A 19,397-nucleotide genomic window follows, 5' to 3' on the forward strand; every position below is an offset into this window, starting at 1 on the left:
ATAATGCAGCCGTGAGTAGATGCTGAGATGATGGCAAATAAATTAAAAAAGTTTAAAAAGTTGAAGGAAGTCATCTTAAAAACGAGCCCTTATTCAGATAGATTAAACTAATACTGTATTGAAAGGCAGAAAATATAAATGTAAAAGTCATTCATTTTCAATTGCATTTCAATTGTATGCATAGTTCATGTTGTTGTTTAAAAACATTTATTATGAAATTTTTCTGGGATCCCATGTTGGTAAGGCATTTATTGAAATCAGGTCCATCCTGCCCAAGAATTTATTGTGGAGTTTCTGCCTTCAGTATTCAGACTATATATTTGCATTTTCTAAAATATTTACCATAACATGATATCTATGGGGGATGACACTGAATCCTTGTACAGTTACAATTTTTAACAATGAAATGGCAAAATGCATATATGATGCATGATGATGATGATGTCAGTCTGTAAGATGATGTTTAGTGTGGGGAAATAAAAATTCACATGTTACAGTTACAATAAGTACTTTATTGGTTCAACAGTGCTGCCAGCGCCTGACAGATAAATATACAGTTCTGAGTTTATCTATTTACAGCTTGCCGAGAGACAATAGAAACTGCCCCTTGTAGACATACAGTACATAGTGTTCTTTAGTGTGTAATATACTTTGGGCTGGTTTCCTTGTCCAAGCATAAATGGTCCCCATTGGAAGATGTGGTGAGTTAGGCTGTTTCTGTGTCTGCCAAAGAAGCCCTATTTAGTCTTGCATTGTTAACATGTAATGTGTTGTTACATGTGCAAATCATCATATGGTGCTGCAGGAGGATAAGCAATGTGTAATCTGTGTGTCTGTGTATGTGTGTCTCTCTGTGTGTGTGTATACCTGTGCAAGTAGAGGATCTGGAATGCACAAATTTTGTGTACAATAGATATATTTAAGCTATCAATCAATATAGGAAGAAAAAGTGACATCTGATATTGACTGTGTTCAGTAGTCTCAGTTTTACACAAAGCAAAACTGATTTTATGCAGTAAATGCTGTTACAATCTGATATTTCATCAAATTAGCCTCTTTATGCTTACTTAATTTGCATTGCAGGATTCTTTGCTGGCATTTGCAAAATAGTGTCATTTCATAGATGCTATTCACACTCAGTAGTATCATTTTCATTACATCTTGCTTATTACTCTTCACTTACAGTACAGCTGTGCACACATACAGGCATGCTCACACATATCAACCTTGTCCCATTCACTCGTAAGCCACAAACAGTAGATCTATAAACAAACACACATGTAACCATGCGCTCATTTGTTCAAATCATACCATAGCAAACCACGTCCGACTATATGATGGATTCCCATCTTTTTGTCACATCCAGCTCTTGAGTTTGTTCATTTAGCCGTGTTTGTAATTTGTTTTGTTTCCTTTGTGTGGCGCTCTACAAAGTTAAGAGACAAATCTTTTAAAATTCCAAATCAAATCCATATCTGTGGTCTATTTATACACTATAAGAGAGAGCAGATTATTTTTTTGTTTGTTTGTTTTCCCACATCAGTTCCTCTAGCCATGCTGATCTGCATAGGTTGCTCAAACAGGCAAAGTTGACGCTGAGGACACCAACTTTCACTTGTTCTCCAGGTTAGTAATGGCTCTAGTTATCCTCAAGTGCTCTCCAATTTGAGGGCAGCACTGTTGACTGTGTTTTCGCTGTATGGCAGCATTTTCTATATATATTATATTCCTGAAGAACCTTCTCAAAGCGCTCTTTAAACAGCACCAACATTTTGTAACAATGTACATCCCTTTAACCACAATCCATCCATCCAGCATGTCCCACGTTTCAAATGTAGGTCTCTACGACTCCTTTTGTCCCCTCCCCATCACTTAAGGAGCGAAATGTCATCAGCAAAGTCCCCGTGTGGGTGGAGGCAGCGGGCGAAGCGCCACTGGCACACCATGAGACACAGCGGCAGCATGAAGAGAGCGCATATTCCTGCCATTATGTAGGCAATGGTCATCAGCGTGGACTCGTCCGTCTGAGGGATGTTGTAGCCGCAGTCCTCCAGGTTGACACCATGGAACGGGCCTTTCACAGAGGCTGTGCGGAATTCATCATGCACTACAAACGAGAGAATAGGATTGTAGGTCAGGATAACAGATACTGCTATTACTGTAAATAAGTCTTTAGTAAGACACCCTTAAGATCTATCCTGCATTTTCTATGCTATATTTTCTTGCCTTTTAGGCAGTCCCTCAACCTCAATATGTCTTTCTACGATTGTCCACATTTCTTTTTCTTTTTCTCTTTTCCGATTGTTTTACTGATTCCCCTCCTCATCCCTCCATCGTCTCCTCCTCACCATGACAGGTGCTAACTGCAAAGCCGATGCGTTTCTTTTCCCGGTCGAAGACCACATAGAAGCCTTCCATGATGACAGCACCCATCACTGTTCCAGTGCTGGACTGGGACACGGCAAACTTATAGCAGTCCTCGGCAGAGGGCACATCCTCTACGGGCCGCAGGTATTGCTGCACAGAGAAAAGAGAAAAATAGTCAGGGGAAAGTATTGAAGCTACAGTTTTATGTATTTCCATACATACATTTTCTAATCAGAAGAGAAGTATGTGAGGGCACGTGTGCAGCACAGCTTGCAATGCTACAGTGTACTCTTGTGACCATGTTGGCTTGTGTAGAGCATTCAGCGACAGACATTATTTATGCAAGAGAGACTCTGAATGCTGCTGCTCTACAATTGCAAGCATGTGGGTTAATTCATGGCTATTGTATTGTTTAATATTTGACAGAATAAATGTGTTTTCCTTATTCGCTTAATTATATATTTATTTATTTGTGAAATGTATTGATATTTCTGCAGGGTTAACAGGCACTACGCTCTCTTCTTTCTCCTCTTTTCACCCTGGACCTTTGCCTGGCGAGTCATCAAGATCAGCAGAAGAACATAAAGCATCATAAGTCATCCAAATGATGAAATATATTGCTTTAAAGAGTGTGATTAGACACAACAACAGATAAATGATATCAGTGGATGGATTTGATTGGCACAGCAGCAAATGTCCAATCAGTCAATAGGCTGCTAAAATGTGACATGATAGTGCCTCCAAACCTACCTCTGCCAAGGAGACAGTCAGTGCTCAGTACAGACCCACAGTTCAAGTAACAATTCAACTAAAAACTCATCTTCAGAATCCCTGGAAGCAATCAAACATGCTCAGTTTGAGACTCAATACAACATTTGGCCAACAAAAATAAACCCAAGTGACACTTAAGTGTCTCACTTAGTGAGTCTCTTTCAGCATTCATTTCTGTAGAGCAGGTGCACTATGAATTATGGACATTTTGGGTCGCTGCCAGGGGTTGGAAAGCTAATCAACAATCACTCTCAGGACAGACTGGACCTCTTCCACTGGTGAGTAACATTAGATTTGTGATTTCATTTGTATTCTGAATGAGAAGCTTTGCTGGACCGGATGTGACCCCAGTTGACGATATGGACTGGGTCTGGATTGACTTGCTGTTCGGCCCGGATGTGGACCAACATCCAGACTTTGAGAGGCCCTGCTTTATACACGGAGGAGCCTACACACCGTTACAGCAACATGCTGGGAGAAACAGAAACATTATTTTTTACACAAACAAAAAAATAACTCAATGTATTACTTGTCCAAATTCACAAGAGGTGACAAATTATTAAGAAATTGACGTAGTATTGGCTTATCAGACAGCGTTTCACAAAGCTGATAAAGTCTGGCCAATTAGATAACTCACCAAACTTGGCAAATTTTTAAGGGAGTCTGGTACTTTCTCTCTGGGTGACAAAGGGGCATATTGCAGTTACTGCACTCTTTAGATTGTGGCCCTGCTTCCTTTTCAGTGTATTTATTTCAGCCAAAAACACAATATAGAGTCTTTTTCTCAGTCTCTCTTTCTCTCTCTCTGTCTAATCAACAGTGTCCACACACAGGGTGGAAAATTAGCACCAGCCACCAGCCAAATGCTGGCAAAATATGAAGACGGATGGCTGGTAGATGTTCACATTTTAAAAAGTTAATTTCCCAGACCTATCCATATATTTGAATTAGGTGTGTTGCTTTTATATTGTATTGTTTGTGAGCCTATGTGTGATTATTACGTGCATGCCTTGCAGGATTGTCAAAATTGGGCAAAAATGACTATATTCCTTTAAAAAAAACCACAAAGGTAGTAAGGAGGGCCCCCAAAGTAAAACTTGCCTAGGGCCCCCTGTTGTCTAGAGCAGGACCTGATAATATGAAAAGAGGGATGTTTTTCTATTGTCACGCAGAACATATCATCATACCACACATACACAACAAAGAGTGACACCCACTACCTGTAGAAAGTGAATGGTAGAGAGAGGCGGTGGTGAAAGCTCCTTTGTGTGTTCATTGTAGAGCCCAACCAACACTGGCATGGCTGGTATCATCAGTTGATGTTAGTTTATCACTGAAATATCGGTGTACACTGTATGTTGGCTCATAAGTAATATGAAATTGAAGTAGAGAAATATCAGACATTATACAAGTGCTGTCATGACATAGTTTGTCCACTAGAGAGCACTGACGGACTTTCACCTGATAAATTCCCCACACAGTACATGTCATGGTCACAATTCTTTACAGTCAAATTAGGGACTCTTTCCTGATTTTGATTATATTATGTGTTCATTCTAAAATATGACTATCAGCTGATGCATCATCAGATTCATTCAACTCTCAAACAGTGAGTATGGTATCAGCCTCCGATCTGTTACTTTATTGGTGCATTTGTATGTTTCCCTGGTACATGCATAGCAGGTAATGTTTGTTCTATACCTGGTGATTTTGTACCAGCTATAGATATTACGACAGACTGCAAAGGAAGTAAAAACTCTTCTCAAGTGTTTCATTATGCTGTCAGCAGGGCAAGAGCCTCCCACAGGTTGACCCTTGCTTATAAATCTCACTGTCAAACCGTATTCACTGCACCACCACCAAGGCCCTTCTGAGTGGTTCTGAATAAAAGCCATTAAATGACTTTTCAGAGATTTATGGAAAGCTTTAGAAAATATAATCAAAAGTAATTCTCTTTGAAATGTGGTCATTTTTTTCCTCACGGTACCTAGCCAGATCTATGGAGGTCTATTTAAAAGAGTACAGTTAAAGGATGGGGTGACTTACTGTGACCCGACTTCCTGTAAGAGTGCACAGGGAAATGTAAACTCTGCATTTATCCTAAGACCTAAGAATTATAGAGGATGTGCATGACTCATAGTAATGGCAAACTTATTCTAATTTTCAATGAATGCCTAAACTTTGCCCAAACAAACACAGCAGCTACTGATCATCTGGACAGACTGTTGCCACACAGTCATTCCCTGACATGAAAAAACAAGTCAACTCCTGCTTTACACGAACAAATTAATTTCCAGATCCAGATACTGTGTATTACCTGTGGCAGGATGGAGATTCTGAAGGACTGGTTGTGGTTTTCACTCATCAGGTAGAGGGAGATGACTGGGAAGATGTGCCAGGGTGTTGTGCCCGCCGGCCAACATACCAGCTCCTCTCCCAACCAGAACACAGCGGGAAAGTGCTCTGTCTGAAAAACAGGGTCAGGAGGACATTCACTCTTTCCTTTCACATACCCGTTGTTACAAATCAGGGTCAGGAGGGGAGACTGGAGCTCGTCCAGCAGGAGTGGGGGAAAAATAAATTCAGTATAATTAGTTGTACAAGATGAAGGTGTTTTGTGATTATGTCATTACCCAGGTCAACATCAGCAACAGCAGCACTGAAGTCCACCAGTAGTAAACGAGCAGCTAACACAAAGTGCAGTATTTGCGGGGAAAAACCCAACTCTAATCAGTCTGTTTCATTTCAAAGACCTGTGCCTGTCATCATACTGGTTTTTCCCTCGTATAAGTGTTATAGCAGAGAGGCTGGTCTCCACTGCAGGGGGCATTAGCAGTGCTAGTAGCAGTATGGCAGCGCTTTTCCATTCTTACTCCAGAACACATACACCAACTTTTTCCTCCAAAAGGCATTGAGCCAGTAAATTACACTTTCATTTCATTATTCACATACATACAGGAGACAGGTAATTTCCTTCCAAATTACCGCAGTTATTATTTTAAAATAAACGGCTGATTACTGCGTACTCCCACACACTTTTCTATCCTTTTTCTGTTCATCAGTGACTTTCATCAAAAGCTGACACTTACGCTTCATATTCGATTTCAGTGTGCAAAAGAAATTAGTGAATGATTAAAATTGGTTGTTGCTTCCCCTGATGCTGAATGACAGAACCAAAAAAAAGTATCTAAAGTTCTACAGCTTTGCCTTTGTATTGTTCATGCACTCGCTTAAAATAATTTTAGGTTCTGATTATGTATTTGGTACAATGTGCATCTATATAACTAGGACAATATTAGCTGTAATCAAAATTATTACACAAACACACACACACACACACACACACACACACATCTCACGTTCTTTAAATACTGTATGTTCTGCTATCTAAAGTTGTAATCACAGATGTAAGACACTCTGTACACATCAGTGCTCTTTCTGGTAGTCCTTCACTATTGCATTAATACAAATGTGAGTGCATTTCTCCTTAAAAATGTCACCATCTGCTTTCATCAGGTATTTAGAGAAATCAGTAATCACTGCAGCAGTGGAAGTAACAGAGGAAGAGAAATAGAAACAGAAGAGCATCACACATATTGTAAGAAGGATATAAAGGTATCTACAGCATAGTAAGGACTGACCGAAGAGGCTGCTTCAATAGCCTTAACTGCAGCCTGGAAGACTTTTCTAGGCAGTCGAAGGTTGGTGGTGCCGCTGTCCACAATGCTCTTATCATAGTTGTACTGTAAAAGACAGACAAACGGACACCAGTTACAAATCTCTTCTCTTTTAATATCAGTGACTGACCATTAAATCTTTCTTTTTTTAGTTTTTGCAGCCATCAGTACCTCTTTGCAGTCCATGTTGAGGTCCTGTCCATTCACCTCAATTCGAACGATAATGACCTCATAGTACCACTCCCTGCGGATGGGAGTGTACCAAAGCTCTCCCACGTAGAGTGATGGGTCCACTCCTCCAATGATCTGAGAGTATATGGAAAAATAGAAACCAGGACTGGGTTCAAATATGATATATGATCATTTGTACCTGTGTGTGTGTGTGTGTTTGTGTGTGTCTCACCATGCTGCCGCCGACAGTAGCGCTACCCAGGGAGTAGTTCTGGGTGAAGCCAGCTCCACACAACTGGAGAGAGAAGAGGTTGGGGACAGGAGTCTGGCGAACCAGAGAGTCAAAGAAAGGCTCCAATGTCTCGTCAGGCTGGAGAGAAGGAGAAGTACGTCGTATAGCTTTACGTCTGAATGGAGACACCGAGCTGCTGTTTTTAGCTTTCAGCTTTTCATTTCCATCAGGTTTCATCCCGCCTCTTTCCCTCCCAGAGCATACAGTGCTATTATTACTTTTCCCAGAGGCAAACACTTTAGCTTTCAGCGAAAAAATGAAATAAAATAAAACAAATTTTAGTTACATTTCCAATAATAACCTAAAAAATAATCTTCCAGATATGTGATTGAATTTGAGTTATCCAAAAAAAATTCCCACATTCATCTGCCTTCTGGTGACCACCCTCTTACACCAGATTAGGACTCAGAAAGCTCTGAAATGGACAAAAAAGGATGTACAATATTCATCTTTTCACGCGCTCGGTGCTCACAGGGACACAACGGACATCTGCCCTATTTGGCTTTCCTGATCACTCACAGGAGGAGTAATAAATAGCCTTTTTGAATGACTGCTTAAGAGAAAAGTAATATACATAGCATGCAAAGCACTGCCCCTGAGGCATGATATGGAATATCACTTTTAACACGAGCAATGAGTAAATATATAATACATATCAGCACCTGGTGGTGTGTCCAATTATAATTTGCTGAAGTGTCCTTTCCCTTACAACTAAATACTGACTGAAAATGTGATATTTAGCTGTTTTCCTGGTCTCTTAAATCTCTCTTTCTTCTTTATATAATGTCTAATTTCATATACTACACAAAGCGTTATATACTCGATATACTTTGATACTTTATCCACTGCAAGACGAATATCACTATCTAATGGTTTGCCAACTGAGGCGCCAAAGTGTAGAAGCAACCTGTGCAGCTTGAAAGTGAGATCACTTATAAGAAGACTTTTTTTTTTCAGATTTTGAGGCACCATGCGATACACTGCTCTTACCCGGGCTATATCAGCATAGGCCAGTCCCAGGATTCCCTCCCAGTTGGATCCATTGATAAAGAAGCGATCTGACTGGGTGATTGCAGCGATGTTGGCGCGCAGCGTGGCGTTAGGGCCGTGGGGGACAGAGACCAGGTCGGTGCCCAGCTCCCCTTCCCAGCGACCCTGGGTGTAGGGAACATACACACTCCTCCCCTGGTCACAGTATGAGCTGGAGCTGTGAATGGATGGTAAGGCAACCAAGTGGGAGAATCTCAATCTTAAAATGAGCATGAAGAAATCCAAACAAAAATGCAAAACCTTCTCGTATGTAAAGGCACTGTCACTTAGTTTTGACCCACAGTAAAAAGATGTAGACTGTGATTTGCCATTGTGATTTCAGTTTTAATAATTATTTTAAAACAAAAAAAGCCCTCAACAATAAAATAAAAAAAGGATTGTATGGTATATCATGACAGTACAAAGAACCTGAATCTGCCACTGCAGTAATTAGCAAGCTGCAGCTGTAATCGGAAATGCAAAAAACAAAAGAAAACAAGAAACCCCCCTGAAACATGGCCTTTGTGGCTGCATACTTCACCACTCACAGTGAGCGATGGTAGTATCTACGCAGGAAGGGATGAGCGGCTGCCCCGACAGCAAAGTTACTGCTTCCTGTGTCCACCAGGATGTTCAACTGATGAGACAGAGAGAGGAGGGGGGACAGAGAGGGAGATTTATTAAACACATGCCGTGTGGACTTTACTAAAATCAATAGGTTTGTTTGTAAGTGATGCTTGGGTTACATTATGAAATTGATTGTGCCCATTCTCTGAAGGGCAAGTTTAATCTATCTCTGCTTCGTTGGAGACAGACATGGCCATTTGTAAAACAATTTTCTGTGTGGGGTTTTTGATGTCTGTTATTGACATCTTTATCGTTTTTTAAACACTGATGGTCTTACAGGCTTGTTTTTAGCAAATTTTCTCTATTACAGCAAATCACCAGCCTCACCTCTCACAGATTTCCTTTTTTCACCTCTCAGTCATTCTCTGTATCCATTTCTCTTTCCTTGTAGTGTCCTGTGCTCTTTCCTGTTGCCCTAAATGTCCTTCTCTGTGCCCTCTCTGCCTCCACTCCAACCATCCACTCCTCTCAGGTTGCCCATTCAACTCCCCCTCTCTCCCCCATCTCCTCCTCCTCCGTCTGCATCTCTATGAGAGTATCATATTTTGCACAGTCAAAACAGTGAGCGAACGTGTGAATGGAGCACAATGGCAGACGGCGATGAAGACAGAAATATGCAACACCTACTGTACATAAACTGCTGCATGCCATTTATCGCAAGTACCATTTATCATTTATTTTTCTTCCTGTCTGTTGAACTGCAGCACAGACAGACACTATGCACATTGTGTGAGTCATGCATTTTAGTGCCAGTATAACTGCTCCAACTGTTCAATTAACGCATTTTCATTCATGTTGTAGTCCTCAGATCTTGTAATTAAGCAAAAATGTAGCAATATCACAGTGTAAAAATACCTCGGTTACAAGTAAAAGTCCTGCATTCAAAGTACATAAATATTAGCATCAAAATATATTCTTAAAGCATCAAAAATAAAAGCACTCACTATGCAAAATGTCCCATTTCAGAACGATGTGTATGATGTGTATATATACATACAAATGTATACTGTAAGATCACTAGATTAGAATTAGTGATACATTAATGAAATGTAACTACTTCATATACTTAAATTAATCCGAATTAAATAAATAAATCTGAATTTATTTAATTCATAATTTGTTCAACTAGTGACTAATGTTGAAAGTGCAGTGGAGTGAAATCTACAGTATTGGCTTCCAAAACGTAGCGAAGCAGCAGTGTGAAGTAAATGTGCGTAGTTATATTCCACCACTGATAAGCACGTACTGTACTACTATGCTGAGTGACAAATGAGGTGAAAGTCTTTGGCAGAGAATATGGATAGACAGTGTGGCACAGAAACACCCAAACAGGGGAACAGATAGACGGCCATACAGCCACATCAAGCTGTTCAATAATGGATTGGCTCTTTAAATATCCAGAGAAGTGCTACTGTCTCAAGGGCTGTGCCTGAAAGCCCAGAATAAATACCACCTCTCACACACATGCATCCATGTCAGTGATAGAAGTATATATATGCTGTATGTGCTGTCTCTACAAACACACTACTGTCAGTAACAATGCTGTACACACTCTGATTTCCTCTCTTGGCTAGAGATTTGCTGACGGCTGAGGATCTGTTTCTTTCATACACAACCACACACTCGCGCACGCTAAAACCTGCATCCTGACGCACCGAGGCCTCACATCTTTCCCTTCTCTGTCTCTCTGTCTTCCTGTCCTCCCTGGCAGAGTGCCTGTCTGTTTCAGCCATTATTTTTGCCCTTCCCCCTACACTAGGAAGGAGAAGTCATCTTGTGGCTACCAGAACACAACGCAACATCTGAAAGTTATTGCAAATCAATGACTTGAGGTCATTTCCACAACTTTGCATCTACCACTCATCTCAAGTTAAATGCACGGCCTTTTATCACTTGCGCAATTACAATCGTTTGAGTTCAATTTTATTTTATACACATACAAATAATTGAAATGCATTTACATAATTTGATGAAAGATGTCTTATGACTTATCAAGGGCTTGCAAACGGCAGTGTGTTGCTATGGAAATAATTATCCTGACTTTTAATGAATCAGATGGTCACTGACCATGCTCACTTTTCCACTTGGGTTCATATGCACAGGTCTGGGAAGTCCTGTTTTTACTGTACCTACACGTCAGGCTTTCCCTGAAGTCCTGGAGGATAAGTGTGCTTTGTATTACAAGGATCAGAACAGGGCGTGGCCATCCTGAGCTCATCAATTCCAGTACCCACATGTTAGACATATACCTTTTAATATGTCTAATTATATTGTCTGAAATGACATCACATCTTTCCCCATATTACAGGCACCGGAAACCTATTTCTTAATTGGCTTTGTACTATGAGCAATGGGGTTCTATATGAATAAAACATTTTGTCAAAGTTTGAACAGTTGCTAAACCTCAGTTTATCTCACGAGAGGTTTCTGTATTTGAGTTCCTGTCTTTGATTTTCTCACAGGTTTGAAGTGGACTAACCCGATGCACCAGATGGTGTGTTACAATGAACTACAGGGGAAGAGATCCATCGAAACCGCTGACTGAAAACAATTTGAAAAGGGACGGCACGGTGATTGGATGAACACCATCTGTCTATCACAGACTAACTTCAATCAGATCAATGAACCATACGACATAATAGGAGAGCTAAACTCTTGCCGAAGCGAGTCGGGAGAAGAGTGATAACATCTTTTCCAACAGGAAAATCCTTCAGTGGCGTTCTTTGCTCTTCTTTCAATGAAGAAATACTTATAGTTTTGATAGAACTGATGCTATAGCAGCATCTATGCTAGCCTTATTTGGAGCTGCCATTGCTGTCATCACACATAAACCACGCCCTCCCGTAGCCGCCAGTACTTCCTCACAGGACTGGTCCGAACTACTGCGCTTCAGCCACGAGCGCATAACTTGAAGGCTGGCAAGATGGATTCACGAGTCCTGTGATCTTATGTGATCCTGTGAATCCAGCTGCCTCACAAAATGTGTTGTCACATATATCCATGCGCCAACGAGAATAGAGCAATATCTACATCACAATGGGATAACAGTTGTGGGGATGTTTGCTGATGTTACCAGCACTGTCAGTCAAATCTGATCAAATCACCTCTTAATAAATCATTTCAGAGGCTTTAAATGTGCTGACAGACATCAGGAACGCCGTTGTTTTCACTTTTATTTGCATAAAATGCCCAAACTATACACAGGTGCTTTTATAGGTTTTAGCAAATATTAAATTGGTGTGTATACTTTGTATCCTTTGAATTAGAATACTTTGCTAGTATTCCGAAAATCCTGGAAGTTCTTTGATGCAAGCTCCAGAATGGTAGAGAAGTAAAGTAATGTGGTAGCCACCTGATTCTCTAAACGCAATTCACTTTTTGATTGTGTTCAGGTCCGAGGTCATGGACCTGCTGGTAATCAGGCTTCCATGGACAGTGAAGGGATTCTTGGCCGTGATCAAAGGTCAAGAGACACCCTCTGGTCCATAAAGGCGGCGTACACATCTATTGCAAAACAAGATGTACAGCTGTAAAGAAAGTACCATGAGCAACACACAGGTTTCTCTGAATATCACAAATTAAAACATTATGGCAGACATTATGTATGTTCAAAGGTCCAGCAAGGTCAGGCAGGACAAAGGCGTGTGTTACAGGAATTACAGTAGAAGGTGATATAAACATTTCTGCAGAGAGCAACATCCAATGGAATGAACTGGCCCCTACATTTGGATACCTCATCCAGCACTTAATACAACTATGGCTGGGACTCAGTGTCCTGGTAGTTGTGGCCACTTTTTTGGTTCTTACCAAAATGTGTTCCTAGTAGTGTTTCAAAAGGCTGTCAAGTACACTTTGATTATTTTTGCCAATTTAAATAGTTTATGAGGTCAAGCTCCTGTAGTGCTGCTTGTGTTCAGACTTCATTTAACATTTGAGAACTTTGGCTTCTTGTCTTAATTAAAATGCGTATTATGTGGGAAAAGCTTTATACTTCCCAAATTCAAGTGTCTAAAATATCATTGCCTTACAATTGGTATCAAAACTAAAATAAAATGTCAAAAAGGTTCTCCAGCAGGTTGAATGGCCGACAAGGGATGGAGACTGGACCGCTGCTTGAAGGACACTCAGTCTACCAACACTGTGCTGACTGCTCGTACCTGGCTGGAGTTCACTGTGGCGTCCAGCATAATGCCCTGAACAGGGAGATGTGTCTGATAAAGGAAGCATCAGTGTCTCTCAGTGGCAGAGTGACACCTCCACTTGGGGCCCTCCATCCTCATTCCTTCATCGCTTCTCTCTCATCTCCTTCTTCCCGTTTGTTTTCCCAAAGCTTCTTTTCGCACTCTTTTCTCTGAAGGTCCCCCTCGCTCTCACTTTCTCTTTCCCTCTTCTTCTTTTCCTCTCACTCTCATTCACTCTTTGTCCCTCTCAATCTCTCTCTTTCTCTCCTGTTACTTCTTGACTTCTCCATTTCACTCCCTCTCCCACCTTCTCCCTCACCTACTTCTCCTCTTCTACCACCTCATCACTTTCTCTTCCTCCCTCCACCCATCGCCCTCTGTGTGCCAGCCTGTACACCGCAGCTGCACCCAGCTGGCACTCCTCACTCTGCAGAATTAATGGTTCCATTATCTGTCTGTATCATTCAGTCCTTTCTCCCACTTTCTCTCTCACTCTCTGTCACGCACACACACACACAGGCCATCTGTCACTGCAGGGGTATTAACATTATTGGACATTCGGACAATATATTTGAAGTGCTTCTCTGTCAACTTAAATTTTAAATTCACTATGTAATTGTTGAGATCTTACATTAGAAATATTAAAGTATGAGGATGTTTACATTAGTAATTGGCACACAAAAATTTATCATCAAGGTGTGTTTTAAGTTTATAGTGATGTCGCCTCCCATTGAGATGCATAGCATCTTCTGTGGTATGATAAAAGTGCATGTATTTGACCATGTGTGCATGTGTGTGGTACTTAAAGAGTAGTTACATGCAGCTCTTATTGTTTTTATAATATTCTAACTTGTGTATTTGAAAAAAACTAAGTGAGAAGATTTGCCTACACAGACACACCTACAGACACACTGATACAAGAATAAAGTTAAAGTGCTATAAATGTAAAATTGTGTGTCTTAATGTCAATGTTCTGATATTGTTTTTTCTTCTTCACTTTCATATTAATAAGCAACACTAGATCTATCACAAATCGTGTACCTGGTATATATCAATAAAGCAGATTAAATCTGTGAGAGAGGGACACAGTGAGAGCCAGACTCTGTACAGGGAAATAAAGTGATACTGACAAGTAATGTTGAATGTCACCCTTAAGGAAAGATTTATTGATTTTCTTGAGCTGACTGGTTTTAATTTGATTTTGTTATGTCTGTTAGCTCAAAAAGTGCATGACTGTACATTCAGACGTGCTTTGACAACATTTTAATCATGCCATGTAAACAACATCTTTACCTTCTGCGGGGGGGAGCCCACGGCCATTTCCATGTAGTACCCCTGACCAGACTTGCCACGCAGGTTATCGATCATGTCCACGAAGCTGATACCGCCCGCTGCCGCTCCTCTCCGCCTTCGCGCACCGTACTTGCCCGTCTTGCCGCGCTCGCGGTGCACGACTGCGGCAGGTGGCAGCTGCGGCGGCGGTTCAGCGCGAGCGCCTTGCCGCAGTGGCACGCGGATGGCTAGAGGCAGGCCCGAGGCGTCCGGCGCGGATTGACCGCTGCTGATCAGACACAACGTCGTCCACACGAACAGACCTGTCAGCCAGCGAGGCTGCAACGGCGACGCCTCCATGTTGAAACTAGGTGAAGTTGTATTTTCTGGTATGTTTAGCTCTGACTCCGCTCCGCTCAGTTTGACATCCAGTCTGCGGTGACACAGGGGAAGATATCAGCAGGCGATGATGCTAAAATGACGGCTAAAACCATGATGGCAGTTGAACCACAAATTTGAAGAGGGTCGAGGTCCTTTTTTCTCCGGTTTGCTCAACGTTCAATGGCACGGACGAAGCCAATTTAACACCACGACAAGGTAACATGTAGGCTATGACAAATTAGCATTCGGTGGACATCAAATTACCCTCACATTTAAACCAGGCAACCCTCAGTGTCACAGACGATTTGAGGCGACGGGTAAATTACAGGCTGTCCCTGCGTGTTCAGTGTATCAACAAACCGCAGGTCTGTGTCGTTTCCTCCGTACATCCTTGTTTTAAAGGAACGAGTCCATCGTTGGTAGACAGGCTGGCCGGCGGGCTACCGTAATCCGCATCCTTCAGCTTTCCCGACCCGTTCATACTGTTCTCCGCCTTCCAGTCTTTCACCTCCTCCTCCTCCTCCATCCACCCCGCTGCATCCTTCAGAGCTGCGAGAGCGCGAGCATCACCGCCGTCAAGGCACATTACAAACTCACGAGACTTCCTGTAAGCATTTTCTAAATAAGACAGTAATAAACTGAAACTACCATGTAGCATACCTCATCAATTAGACGGTAACTTCCCAAACCAATGTGTAAAAGTCTACCTTTATGGGCTGATTGTCACTCAGTGAAACATCACCTCGTATGTGTTTTTACAATAAAATACGCGATGTTACGTAAGGCAATAGATAATCATCACACATGTTCTTAATCCTGTATATGCACATGTTGTACGTTTTTCCACAACGTCTTTTAATTTGAAGGCGCAGGCTTGACATGGCTCTCGCCGCTTCTCCAGGAAATCGCCGTGGGACACTGCGCATTCTGGGTAATGAAGTTTTCACCGTGATTGTTTTGCCGATGACAGGGTTTTCGTTTCCCCTATCGCATTTGCAATTGAGGCATTTCTGCTCTCATCCAGAACAGCTACAGCTATGTCCACATCATTTGCAAGATTCAAATTTAGGAGAAGACACACACCAATATTTCGGAATGCTGTTTAATTATCTTTTGACAACAAACGGATGCATTGTAGTTGGACAAAGAACAAGAAATTACAATACGATTATAATAGGATTTGCAGTGGGACCTACTATCATGCGTGTGATGTTTTCTGCTGAGTTTGTGGAGCTCTAGTATTTAATGTTTTTTCTATGTATGTGATGTATTGTTGGCATAATCTATAGTACTTTGCTGTGACTCTATCGTGCTCTTGTTGTACACTATGGTATTATATATAGTGTCACTGCTGGAAAATTATCACATTGCCTTCGACATTTTATTTTTCGTGGAACACATAAAGCATCATATCCCTATAAATTAATTTTGAGACCACAAACTATGTACATTAATTATAAAATACAGTAAAGTCAGTTTGATATCAAATGAGCACTAGGTCAGATGTACTTTAGAGCTCAGTTAGTTTGCTTCTCCTTCCCTGAGACAGACTGCCTCTCTCTTGAGATAATCCTGGACAGTCCCAGTAGGAAGGAATAGGGACGAAGGAAGCAGGTGCTAATATACTGTGGCCGTCTCCTCTCTCCTCGTTGAGTCCCACAGAGTCTTTACAGTGATGGAACAGTCCACACTGCTCCACCAACAATGGGCCTGGATCCTCCTGTCCTGAGGCAGCAAGAGAACACAGTTGGGCAGGTATTGATCAGCACGTAGACCAAAGTTGTTAAATCATCTATCCATCAAATCTAAGTTATTAGCCCACTGCTGATTCAAATTATCAGTTTCCCTCTATTAGCCCGTCCAGTGTCCCAACACTTGAGCAGTAAGATTGTTGAAAGGCTTGTGAACGATCCCAGTGTGGAAGTTGTGGCTGTGGGTGAAAATGTAATTATATGAAAAAGTAAACTAGTGTGAAACACTATGAACTGAGCATGACTCAGTTTGTTGATGTGCTGCACCCAACACATACTGTAATATGCAGAGCAAGATACTCACCTGTTGAAGGCTTTGAGCCCCAGCTTCTCTGCTCTCCAGGCTTGGTGATGAGGGGCTCAGCTCTGCCCTCTGGTGGACACCACACTGCTAGGTGTCTGGAATTATCACACAAGTATTCACCCCACACAGATACTGTATATAGTCACACAAGCATAGTGGACAGACTTGTACATGACCATACACACATATGCAAACTCCCATAAATCACTACAATCACGTCTGTCACAGTTTTAACATACATGGCCAACAACCTGCCATTCAAGAACCTCCTTTGCATACAAAGGTCAAAGATTAGCTATCAGCGAGGCTGCTGCCTTATCACTATGTACCAGCTGATAACAGCGATAAAGTCTACTGTGATCTAGTCATGACTTCACCTGTTTTTTCCACAGAACAATGTGTTTCTTTATCTGGCAAACTGTATTCAGACCTGACTGAATCACTCATAGACACTCACCGGTCCTGGGGGTCTGTAGTCCTGAAGCCTTTAGCAAATGGGTTGCTAGCAATTTTTAGTTGGGTGATCTGACAGAGAAAGGGTGGTGGTAAAATAGATAAGATAGAAAGCAAAGAAATGTTTCCCAAATGTTAACTGATTCAAGAACAATTCAAGAATTCTGTCACTAGTACAAAGGTGTCTGACATCTGCTTGATACAAATGTGTCAAACAGATGTGCAGTGGGCCTGGGTAATATATAATTCAACGTCTACCAATCCTGTGTTTCCTACCCTGTGGTTCTGATAGGCAGTGACAGCCATAAAGCGTGTCTCAGGGAAGGAAAAAGAACTGAAGTTCCTGTATGCATTCAAGTGGCTGTTGGGAGTTGAATCCACATACACGACGTGGAAGCGTGGTTGGTAGCGATGCATGGAGTTCAGTATCATCTGGCGAGGAGGAAGTGGGAGAAAACACACAAGAAGCAAGTCAAAAAAGAGACAGTTCTGTATGTTCTTTTATGACTGAAGACAAAACAGCTTTGTGTCTCAGCTCCTGTATGCTCTTTTTTCCGCTCTCAAAAGTGAAAGCGTGTAGGAGTCACATTAATGACATTGACTGACATGTCCGTTGTCATCCAGCAGGTTGTTGGTGAGCTTGAGAGTGTCGAAGGATACGGTCTGCTTCATCCACTGGGCTCCACAGGCAGGTGAGTCTGGGTGGAAATGCATCCTACTTGGGGCTACAACATCAGCTCTCCCTGCCACCAACCAGGATGAGCTGTGGAACGCATATCTGATACACACACAAACACACACAGTGGGTATGATGAAGTTTGCAGAGGGGAAACTAGCACACATCAGGGTTATAAGTTTTGACTAATATAAAATAATGCTAGAACAGATCAGAAATAAGTTAAAAACTTTTGCTGTATTTTGGAGAAAGTAACACTCTGTTACACACTAAGCACTGCAGACCTCACTGTATGCATGTGTCTGACCTGTATCTTTTATCGTCAACAGGGATAAAGTCCATGAGCAGGACATATTCAGCAGCAGGATCCATCCCAGAGATTTGCACCTGGAATGTTGGAAACATCCTCCTGCGGTTTGTGAACATGGAAACGAACACAATGTAGAAAGAGACACCAGAGAAAGAGGAAAACTCAAGTACAAGATTCGGTAATGAGGAATATAAATATGGACATTATTGTTACCTTCCTGCTTTGGTAACAATCATCTCTGTGCCCAGCTGGTCAAACTGCTGCCAAAGTGCATGCATCTCCAGCTGAACCCTAACCCCACTGACTTGGGGGGCCTTGGCGCTCGACAGTGACCCCCTGTCTGCACAACAGGACAGAGATAGTTCACAGCTGAGGCCTGAGGAGAGGAGAGATGTGTGTTCAACTTTTGTACACACTTTGTCTTTAATCATTGTCACAGAAATGTATTTTTTCTCCACTGAGCTCAGACAATTTTGATTGTAAAACAAACACTTACCATGCATCATTTGAAGGTCTACAAGATAAATAAATGGATGAATTTGCTATTTACTCCGGTCTGTTCCTCCACTTCTGACCATAAGAATCAACTCCCGTCTTTGCATCAAAACCAAATGCAGCTTGGCCTTGAACTGAAGGCAAAAATCTTCCTCACAGCCTGTGGTAGACGTACATCAAGCATAAAGCATTAAGAGTGGCTGCTTGTGCCCAGAAACAAGCTGGTTTTATACACCATGACACTCTCACTGGGGACCTCCATGCCTGCCTCATCCATTACAATACTCATAGTGCCTCTGACATGCACTAATCACAGCTGCACACGTATGCATGCATGCTGCCCCAAGGATTGTGAATACACAAATGTGCGCGCACACACACACACAACCTTTTTGGAACATTTTTTATTGTTTCTTATAGCCTGAAGTCTTAAGTGGAGCTTGTCTTGACCAAACCGTAGGACATTAAGAACATCCTAATAAGCCCAGTGTTACTGGGTGTGGACAGATGAAGACAGCAACAAACTGCTTTTATAATTCATAGCCTCTTTTTTGGAGCAGAGTTTCAACACCATACTAATTAAAGAGTCAGTTATTATCTAAAATCGACTGTGTCGTGAATATCTTTGGTTTGGTTCACA

The 19,397-nt window shown here is 41.7% G+C and overlaps 2 protein-coding genes across 2 annotated transcripts; both read right to left on the minus strand.

Annotated features, from left to right (window-relative positions):
• Positions 1-522: 522 nt before the first annotated feature.
• On the minus strand, positions 523-15,255 carry bace1 (beta-secretase 1). Its single transcript, XM_041940973.1, has 9 exons — positions 14,409-15,255; positions 8,856-8,944; positions 8,269-8,485; positions 7,219-7,356; positions 6,987-7,121; positions 6,780-6,881; positions 5,456-5,605; positions 2,349-2,517; positions 523-2,107 (listed from the first exon to the last, which is right to left on the minus strand). The coding sequence occupies exons 1-9, from the start codon at positions 14,745-14,747 to the stop codon at positions 1,869-1,871; spliced, it is 1,578 nt and encodes a 525-aa protein (XP_041796907.1). The 5' UTR covers positions 14,748-15,255; the 3' UTR covers positions 523-1,868.
• LOC121609156 (T-box transcription factor TBX1) lies at positions 14,804-19,034 on the minus strand. Its single transcript, XM_041940718.1, has 10 exons — positions 19,007-19,034; positions 18,476-18,602; positions 18,260-18,361; positions 17,883-18,054; positions 17,553-17,708; positions 17,281-17,348; positions 16,824-16,918; positions 16,395-16,493; positions 15,156-15,317; positions 14,804-14,820 (listed from the first exon to the last, which is right to left on the minus strand). Exons 1-10 carry the CDS (start codon positions 19,032-19,034, stop codon positions 14,804-14,806), a joined length of 1,026 nt encoding a protein of 341 aa, XP_041796652.1.
• Between the last annotated feature and the right edge of the window lie 363 nt (positions 19,035-19,397).

Source organism: Chelmon rostratus, chromosome 7 (genome assembly GCF_017976325.1).
Source record: "Chelmon rostratus isolate fCheRos1 chromosome 7, fCheRos1.pri, whole genome shotgun sequence".
NCBI lineage: Eukaryota > Metazoa > Chordata > Actinopteri > Chaetodontiformes > Chaetodontidae > Chelmon > Chelmon rostratus.

What these genes read in the sequence shown, in the direction of transcription:
- bace1 (XM_041940973.1), bottom strand. Translation starts at nt 14,747, where the DNA reads ATGGAGGCGTCGCCGTTGCAGCCTCGCTGGCTGACAGGTCTGTTCGTG. An exon ending in TGGGCTCCCCCCCGCAGAAG is followed by an intron (nt 8,945 to 14,408) that starts GTAAAGATGTTG and finishes CTGTCTCATCAG; the next exon opens with TTGAACATCCTGGTGGACAC. An exon ending in GAATCTCCATCCTGCCACAG is followed by an intron (nt 2,518 to 5,455) that starts GTAATACACAGT and finishes TTCTCTGTGCAG; the next exon opens with CAATACCTGCGGCCCGTAGA.
- LOC121609156 (XM_041940718.1), bottom strand. Translation starts at nt 19,034, where the DNA reads ATGGATGAGGCAGGCATGGAGGTCCCCA. An exon ending in CTGCCTATCAGAACCACAGG is followed by an intron (nt 17,349 to 17,552) that starts GTAGGAAACACA and finishes TTTCTCTGTCAG; the next exon opens with ATCACCCAACTAAAAATTGC. An exon ending in GGAGAGAGGAGACGGCCACA is followed by an intron (nt 15,318 to 16,394) that starts GTATATTAGCAC and finishes GCGCTCTCGCAG; the next exon opens with CTCTGAAGGATGCAGCGGGG.